Below are 9,673 nucleotides of genomic sequence, written 5' to 3'. Positions count from 1 at the left end.
TAACCCCGTAGGTTCTATTCTGACTGGTAGTAAGACATATTGAGATCTTCATCTCAATATCACTGAAACTCCTTTCAATGGACTGAAACGATTTCAATTCTACTATCAGGGTTTACTGATCACCAAGTGAATGCCTTCGAGTCTCACAAACCACTAGCGACACCTAGTAGTATATGGTAGCAACCCAGTAGAATGAAATGTCTGAACCTCTAGGTGCATTTAGTATATGATACAATCCTTCTATCATGGATCCCGACGTGACAGAGGTTATGGATATCTCATCAAATCCCATCGTTCGTCATATGTCAAATTTATACGACTTCCAGTTCGAAATATGGAAAACTTTTTTTCCAAAATACCTGCCAGAAATTTATCGAATTCAGTCTCATAAATCATATAGGATCACTTCTAATCTATCAAGATCGATAGATCCTATCTAAATGCAACCCTATTCCAAAATAAACCTATTGTAGCCAATTCGCACTACAAGGATCTAAATGGCTAGGGCCCAAGTTCATATGCTCGTCAAACTACAACAACCTCACAGTGAATAGCTGAGGTATCGCAGGTCAAAGGACCAGTCATACAACTACAGCATAAGTAGTCACTGACGAGTGGATAGACATCCATGTGACTACTATCTTTGGTCACGCTCAGTACCTTGTTTTCTAACAAGTACTCGCATAAATCACTTCAGTGTCTCTACACCGTGGACTCAAGACTCATCCATCTGACTAAGTGATATGTGCACTAATCTCAGCGGATCGATCACCGTCCCTCGTGATGGATCCATCGATCAGGAGCATTTAGAAATTAATCCCTAATGAAACATGCCTCAAATTCTCAACTCCTTGAGAATATGTGTCATCATCTATTAATTTCTTGGACGATTCATGGACACATACAAACATGAATAAAAAATAAATTGCCCAATCTTATTTATTAATAAGTGTCAAATTACAAATTTATGCCCCAGATTACAAATATGCGTCAGCCACGTTGGCTTCTAGGGTATACTTCTAACATCCAGACCTAATGCTCAAGTCGGCTCCTCGTTGGCCTACCAGTCCTTTGGGGGTGATCGCAGTCGTACCACCTTCGCCAACTTCTGCCACCCGTCTGAGTCTGACAATAAACCAGAGGAGCTCGGACGGCTCAGGGGGACTGCGGCCATAAGGACAATGATTTTGGGGTTGACTCAATCGTCTTCCTTAGCCGTGGCAGCCCCTTCATAGCTCGTGGTGATCCGATCTTCATGGCCGCCAACCAAAAACCAAAGATCGGTCGTTGGGCCATCTCGTCGGAGTTGGAGTCTTGCTCACCACCGACCCTCAAGTCTCCATCTGTCTCTACCACCATGGGAGCTAGGGACCGCGTTCGATCCTGCACGTACCCTCCTATAGCAAAAATTGGGCTAATTTTCATACATGAAGGGTTGCCACAGGACCTTGGATTTGCCCTTGATCTGAATTCCGGGCAGTAGCAGTGCGGTGTTGTCGATGGCCACCTTGATCCTCGCAAATTCCATCATTCTCTACTGCTCCGTGATACCATCAGTGACCAGCAGCTGGCCAAAAATAACGGCGATTTGTAGAATGGTCTCACTCTCCCAATAGTCTACCAAAAGCTTTGGCATCCGGATCCAAACCACTATCATCTTCACCATGTCCGGCCCTGGAATGAAGTCGAGAGCATATGGCTCCATAGCTAGCAACTGCCCCACCACCACCTAGGGACCGCCGGTGAAAGCGATGTCCCAGTTGGCCTCCGTCTTGAATCAGAGGGCCAAGTGATCCTCGGCTAGTGGGATGGCCTCCACCTTGTGTTGGGTCTTCCCCCCAAAGTGCCACATCCCAGGCCACCCACTCCGCCAGAACCCGACGACCCAGACTTTGGACAACCACCGCTTGATTTTGCCACATCTTCCTCGAGGCTTCAATCTGCTCCTCCGGCCATTCAAGAACCCCTGTGAAATGCCGTCGGAGGTTCTCCACCTCCTCCTTTGAGATCCGGTGCGTATCCCATCCCTCCAGGCTTCGCCCGGCCTCCCTTCTCCTCACCCTGTACCGGCGGTCTCCCGCTCCCACTGGAGGTTGAGCCACCTGCCTTCTTGCCCATTCTCTCGGTCATTACCAAGAACACCTGGAATCGATTGCACATGAATATTGATGCAATCGCTCACTTAAGTGAACTAGCTGTTACTCCTACCTTCTCTCATATTTCCCTTCACTCCCTTCCATCCCTTCCCTTTCTAGCAGTCTTTTGAACGTAGCTGCAACTCTCTCTCTCTCTCTCTGTTTGTGTATGTTGAGACAAAAGTTAGCTGGCTTCCTCCCACAATAACTTGATCAGTTGCTCCGAGCACTTAGACTCGTCAAAGAGTTCTGACTGACTCGTTGTTCCATTTTAACAACACTTGTTTTGTATTCTTAACATTTTTATAACTCTAATTCTTAGTGAGACGTTCTCTCTGAACTTCCAGGCTCTTTGTACATTCCTGTCAATAGCCAGAACTTCTTGAATCTGAATGGAGAATGCCTTCGAGTACTCCTAATGTGAGTTGTTAATAGCAAGGGGCCATGATCCGTTCCTATCTTAGCAAGATGGATAATATCTTATTCTAGAAATAAGCTGAGCCATTTTGTGAAGGCTAGAGCCTCATCCAATCTCTCTCAAACTCTTGTTTCCCCCTATCGATTATTGCACCGTGTGAAGGGGTATCCGGCGAAGCTATGGTCCACCAGGCCATTATCCTTGATCAAGTTCTAAATTTCAAGAACATCCTTGCTTTCCTTGAACGCTCTTCCTCCTCTTTTATAGATAACACTATTGACATCCTCCAAAATCATGGCCAATGGTCTAATGGATAACACATTCGACACCTTGTCCCAAACCATACAACGATGTCTTCCACAAGTACTGGTGTACCAGCAATGAACCTGCGCTACACTACGGCTTCTTAATACATTTTAAGAAAAATAGAGAGAAGCATTCATCCCCTAGGTAATGTAAAGAACATGTACATATGTACAAAATCGGCAGAAGATAGGGCTCAATATAGTGGTGCGTAGCAGTGCTTCATAATTCTACTTTGGTTATCCCAGCTTGATCTCAAGTGATAGATAAGCATTATACATTCTGTGATAGCCCTTTATCACTTTTCCATGTTTTGTAGGATAATCTGGAAAGAAAAAAGAAAGAAATGTTTAGGAATCAAGGGAAAGACATGTTTAGGATATACATCTATGTATAGTAGGTTACCTCGTACACATTCCTTTGCTAAAGGGTGGTCAGGTATGTTTCTGCATTTTTTTTTAAAAATAAAGAGAAAACTAAAAGCTCAAAATGTTGAAAGAGAGCTTAATTTGCAGAAACTAACTGCAATTATTGTAGTAAAAAAAATAATTAGTATTAAAGATACATTACTCGAGCAACACAATTTTTTGAAAGTTTTATTTTCAAAGAGTTCAGGTGTTAATCAGGTACTTGTAATTTCTCTTTCTGAAAAAGTTTTGTCACTTTAACTGACTATATTGGTATCAAAATTCTGCGAGCCAAATATAACCTGAAATATATAATTAAGATTGAGTATTTTTTCAATAACAAGAAGAAGAATGAATCTATCAGATCTTCTGCCAGTAGTAAGATTAACTGTCGGCACACCAATCAATTAATCTGACCAGATTCGCATAACCCATTTATTAAATAGGTCAAGCCGTGTTAAATATCTTAAATATATTAAGTAGGTTTTTAATGGATTAAATTGAACTAAAGATAAGCAAATCGGGTTAATAAAAAAAAAAAAAAAGATAGAAGTGGATTAAATAGATTTTAAATAAAATTTAAATAGATTAAATGGGGTAGATTTTGCTCTAATTTAATTATTAAATAAATTAAAATTAGTTAAATAGTTCAAAAATCTAATTCTAAATTTAATATACTTAATAAATAGATTTTTATTGGCTGATTTATTTATATCAAATCCGAACCTTAGAACGTGTTGTGGATGGGTCGGGTAGGATCATAAATTGCCAGCTAATAGGCTGGCGACAGGAAGCAATTTAAGGAAGTCTTCTAACCTTGTAGGCCGTAACGCTTCGCCCCTCCCCTTAAACTGCCCCCTTCCCACCAACTCACCCGGGCCTCGTAGGACAGGAAGCCGAAAACTATCAACACGTCACCTGCATATTCATTTACTTTTATTAATCGGTATGCAATCCTTCACATCCAATCCCTCTCAAACTTCCCAGCTTAAGTGCTCTCCCCTTCTCTCTCTCGACATCCCGGATCTCTCTCTCTAAACCCCGAGGCTGGCCATGGCGTCCTCCCAGCCCTTCTCCTCCGTACCCCCGCGGCCCCGGCCGGGCTTCAGCCTTAGTCCTAATCCCACCCCTTCTTCCACCGCCGACGCCCTTCAGAACCTCCAAATCGGCCGCGTCCCACCGCCCTCCGCCGCCCCCTCCGCCGCCGCCGGCCCCTTCTCCTCCCCCGCCTCCCGCCCCGGCCCTCCTCCCCCCGCCGCCACCCTCTCCCGCCCTGGTCCTCCTCCCTTCGCCTCCGGGCACCCGACCACCTCCGGGCTCCCGACCACCTCCGCTTCGATCACTAGCAACGGGCCCCCCGCCTTCGGGCTCGGCGCCCCGCGCTTCCCTCCCCCGCCCCCCGCTGTCCAGCAGCCGCCTCCAATGGGCGCGCCAGCGTCGATCAGGGCCCCTCCCCAGGCCCTAGTCTCCCGGCCGTTCCCTGGAAGCTCTCCGTCCGTCGCCCTCCCGTCCTCGCAGCCGTTCATGGGCCCGCCACCGTCCTCGCAGCCATATATGAACCCGCTGCCGTCCTCTCAGCCGTTTATGGGCCCGCCCTCCTCGCGGCCGTTCGCTGGACCCCCGTCCTCGCAGCCGTTCGCTGGACCCCCGTCCTCGCAGCCGTTCGGTGCACCGCCGTCCTCCCAGCCGTTCGGGGCACCGCCGTCCTCCCGTCCGTCCGGTGGACCGCCATCCTCTCAGACTTCCGGTGGACCCCCGTCCTCCCAGCCGTTCGTTGGACCACCGTCCTCCCAGCCTTTTGCTGGACGGCCGTCTTCCCAGCCGTTTATGGGCACCACGACACCATTCCGAGGGACCCTGGCTTCCAGTTCTCCCTTTGGGACTCCATCATGGCAGCTGCAGACACAGCAGGTCAGTTGGGTCTGATTCAATTTAAGCAATTCATGGACTCATCAGCCAGCTGAAATTTTATGATCTACAAAGATTTGAACTTTTCTTCTTTCCTGCAATTAGGAGAAAGAAAATCAACTTTATGCTGCTTCTCATACGTGCTCTTTTTTGCGAATAGATCCAGAACACAATTTTGTATGTATATTAAGTGGGAGTTAAGAAAATTTATGTGTTTGCTCGAACTGCATGAGTTCCCAATAGTATCTAGCCTAAATGGCATCGAAATATGGAAGTTAGAGTCTTTCATGAGCCTTACTGTATGATTGTTAAGAAGTTTCTGTAAAAAATTGGTTTAGGGTGCACCACCCATGCCGGGTACCATGCAAGCGCCACCGAGAATGTTTGGCATGCCACCACACATGCCTGGTCAACCTATGGCTCCAGTCCCACCCGTGACTGGACACTCTCCTCTTGCAGGGCATCAGGTGTCAACACCGTCAAAAATCGATCCAAATCAGATTCCACGGCCTGTGCCAAATACCTCAGTTGTCCTGTTTGAGACTCGTCAGGGAAATCAAGCAAACATTCCACCGGTATGCATTATTGTACTGCCTTTGTTGAACAGTTAAGTTAGTTTACCTTTCCTGTTGCATTGTAGGTCCAATTTGGTTGAAGATACATAACATTTTTTTTTTCATTGCTCTTTATTCACCTTTTCTTTTTTAAATTCATTTTTTTTCCCGAAATAATTCCTACAACATATCATCTAAGTTCACAGCTTTTTTTTTTTCTGTAAGCCTGCCACAAGTGATTTCATTGTCAAGGATAATGGCAACTGCAGCCCGCGATTGATGAGATGCACCATGAATCAGGTATGTTTTCGTATATCATCCTTATGTTTTTCGTTCTTCTTCTTTCATAGGCTTATCATAATCTGCATTGTTTTTTTTCTTTAATTATGAGTAACACTTTTCTGACAGATACCATGCACTGGAGATCTGTTGTCGACATCCAGCATGCCCCTGGCTTTGATGATACAACCCTTTGCGCTTCCACATCCATCTGAGGAGCCTATCCAAGTAATGTACCTCCATACTTTTAATACTTAACTTTTGATGGTATTTCACTAGATCTGATAATGGTAGTTCCATATTTGTGATTTTCATGTCTTCATGAGTTCAGCTTCTGCTGTGAGCTATGTTATATGCTATATATACAATCTTTTGATGAACTCAGCGAACCTTGTTTTTCATTTTAAAGCATATTTTCTGAAGTTTTTGGTCTGCAGTCCTGCAATCTGAACTGCAGGATTTGGTGCAGTATTTATACACTTATAACCTACTGTTATTACATTACCAAAATCTTCTACAGACAATGTTCTTGAAGACCAATTCACTAAATATTTGATTCCTATCCATGAAGACACAAACAGCCCATACATAACTTGGGGAAATTTTATGAACCAAAATCTATGGATTTGACAGCTTTGATATATTCTTTGAGGCATCTTAATGCAGAGAACATACTATAAATAAATATTTGTTATTTAAATCTTAAAAGAACCACTCTATAAGTCTAGGGGGTGTAAACAAGACAAGCTCGAGCGAGGTAGGCCTAGCTTAAGCTTGGATCATTTTGTATTTGTGCTAAGCTTGAGCCAGCTTGTTTATTTTTGAGCCGAACTTGAGTTGCTCACAAGCAACTTGTTTAAAAGATCAAGGGATTTGAGGTTCCTCAAGATTTTAAATATATATTCTTTAAGCTAATTTGCTTCAATAAATTTCAAAATTATAGTGAAAATACATTCTTTATACATGAATTATATCATTCCTAAATAATATACAAATTTTTTTTTATTAATAGTAGTTAGAACAAAATGTGATATATATAATTGTGTATATGCTTATTCCTATTTTGAGCTCAATGGACTTGAGCTCAAGTGAGTCAAGCCTAGCTTTATGTTGGCCTATTTATTACTTGAGCTAGTTGAGTTCAAGCTGAATTGCTGAACAGGAGCTGCTCATGAATGGATAGTTCATTTGATTGTCCTCGCTGCAACTATCATCAGGCAATCACTTTCAGGGAATGCAGAAAATGGAACCTATTAACTCCAAGCTAAGAATTGTACAAAAAAGAAAGGAGAAAGTTTGAATTCTATAGTGGTTTTGGTTTTATTCCAAATGATACATGTATACTTCTGATAAGGATTTTCAATGGATAACAGTTTTGAAGTGTATGTGTAGGTTTTGTTTGGCCTAGGGGGTGCTCCTTGTGGGGTTTATTATTGCTTCAGATTCAGACATTCAGTTTCACCATTTCCTGGTTTATGGAGATGAAAATAAGAAGATCTAAAGTTAAATCCTATATAAAGAAAGGGCAAGGAATGAGGTATATAGACTAAGGAAAGGAGGGCAGAATCCAGCCTGTAGTAAAAGAGGGAAGGAAGAGGAAAGGTGAGTAAGAGGGAATCTCAAAAAATATTAGACTATTGAATCATAATATATCTGAAAGAAGAGAGTGAGACAAGAAGGGTAATAATAGTTCATCATGTACTTAATAATTTTGGTCTTCTAACATCATCTACACCCTACAGATTAGAAGCCCTGACCCTTGAACTATCTTGAAGGACTTACCATAAACTCATGAATCTCGGGTCACTCCAATTGACTCTTAAATGGCCAATTGGATCTCCAGAAAAAAATGACCAGTTACATCATGATTCTTGGACAGTTTTAAACCATTGCAGTTAGGATGATGGCCTGATAGCTTATGCATATGTCAAATACAGTTAAAGATCTGATGTACATGGAGGTAAAATGATATTTTCATTATATTGAGAGAAAGGAGCTCAATGATCTTAATTTATCCAAAATTTTGACAAAAAGATCAAACAATCATAATATAAATTAAAACTTAAAAGAGCAATATAAGATGTTATCCCATAACACAAATTTATAAAAACTTACAGGCTTTTAACTCTAGCCTTAAGAAACCTGCATGACTCACATGGACATTCTAGAAGAATTACTGAAAAAAGAAATCAGAAAATATAAAAATAATGAAGAACTAAGCTTGCACTATCTGAGATTCAAATTACATCACCATGCTGTTGTTGCTTGAAACCAACTTTATGCTCTGCTATTGGTTTTGCAAGTTTCAATAGTGGAGGCCAACCTGAGCATTTGAACAATTAGATCTTTGTATCTATTGATCTTGATGATTGATGTTGACATGTAAGATCAATCATTGGATTAAGCTAGATAGTTCAATTATTTTGTTAATGATGACTAGATTGACTACATAATTGTTTATTTGGAATCACCATAGTCCCTGTATGATACGCTTATGTGACATTTTGGTCTTCTAAATTCTCATAGTCGTTGTGAAGATCTGCATCAGCTGGGATCATCTTTTTTTTTTTTTTCTCTTCAGAAATCTCCATCTATTGTTCTTTGATAATTGGATCTACTGTTTTTGATTATGTCAGCAAATTCATCACTCAAATGAAGTGTGGTCACTACTTGCAGAAGAAGCATGCGTGCATATGACAAGAAATAACATGATAATTGGATGATCAAGTCTGAAGATTAATATGAAATTGTCCAAATAATGTCCTAGCATCCAGCTTTGTTGAAGAAAACTTGTCTTGAGGTTTTAAGCTTGTTTCTGGACTATATGTCCTTAAATGGTGTCCCATGAAACCATAGAATCATTAATTCTTTGTTGCTTGTATTTGGGATATTGATGTCAGTTTAGATGGTTGCAATATGCTTTATTAACAGGGAAAAAGAAATTAAGAACTTGTGGACAAGAGGAAATGCAAGAAGGCCTAGAAACCCATGCCCCATATACTTACTCAGGGTGCAGATCAAGGTTAGCCGAACCAGTACCGGGATCCATACTAGTCGGCTACTGGTTCAGTACGGGGTGAATCTGGCAGTTCGGTAGACCATTATTGAAGGAGAAAAGAGGGGGGGGGGGGGTGAATTGGTTCAAACCAGTGGCGGTTCGGAGCTGTTCACGTCATTTTCGAAAAAACAACATCGAATTGTGCCAATTTCAGTTCGGTACGGGTGAACCAGTTGGTTCGGCCCAGTTCGACATAGCATGATTCCATATCAACAAAGTATGGTGATGACCCTATTCAGACAATAACTAAAACAGAAAGATGACCAGAAGGAAAAAAGGATTATGATGATGAAAGAGAAGAGTTAATGGAGGAACAAGAATCAAGAAGAAAAGATAAGAAGGAGGAGGAAAGAACACAGAAGAGAAGAGGTGGGAAGGGGCAAAGAGGGAGTAATCTCATTCAACATTTCTATCTATTCTTATCTCCCACCATTCTTGACAATTGATATTTATAAGAAATCTATGACTCTTAATGTTTTTTAGATTGACTATTAATTAACCTAACTCTTCGGTGACTGATTCGGTCATATTTTGAACTATTTCTAGATAACTTGTTACTGAATCATTTAAGACAAAACATAATATATCATCATAAGACCTCTCCACTATCA

General features: G+C 41.8%; 1 protein-coding gene across 2 annotated transcripts in view; it reads left to right on the top strand.

The window, feature by feature from the left end:
* The first annotated feature begins 4,209 nt into the window (after positions 1-4,209).
* Positions 4,210-9,673, top strand: part of LOC103721733 (protein transport protein SEC24 C-like) — a 35,692-nt gene continuing 30,228 nt past the window's right edge. The window contains exons 1-4 of one of the 2 annotated variants that reach the window (XR_015972713.2): positions 4,210-5,174; positions 5,510-5,746; positions 5,951-6,025; positions 6,134-6,232. Coding sequence is in view for 1 of the 2 variants with exons in the window: in XM_008812048.6 (XP_008810270.4) it covers positions 4,317-5,174; positions 5,510-5,746; positions 5,951-6,025; positions 6,134-6,232 (1,269 nt within the window). In the remaining variant the exon portion in view is untranslated. The remainder of the gene's footprint in view (positions 5,175-5,509; positions 5,747-5,950; positions 6,026-6,133; positions 6,233-9,673) is intronic. The other variant, XM_008812048.6, reaches the window with a different exon arrangement.

This window comes from Phoenix dactylifera, chromosome 13, assembly GCF_051530095.1.
Source record: "Phoenix dactylifera cultivar Ajwa chromosome 13, Ajwa_hap1_PhDact_Kaust_v1.1, whole genome shotgun sequence".
NCBI classification, from domain to species: Eukaryota; Viridiplantae; Streptophyta; class Magnoliopsida; order Arecales; family Arecaceae; genus Phoenix; species Phoenix dactylifera.
Note: the sequence above shows the minus strand (reverse complement) of the source record. Positions and strands in the feature narration are given on the sequence as shown.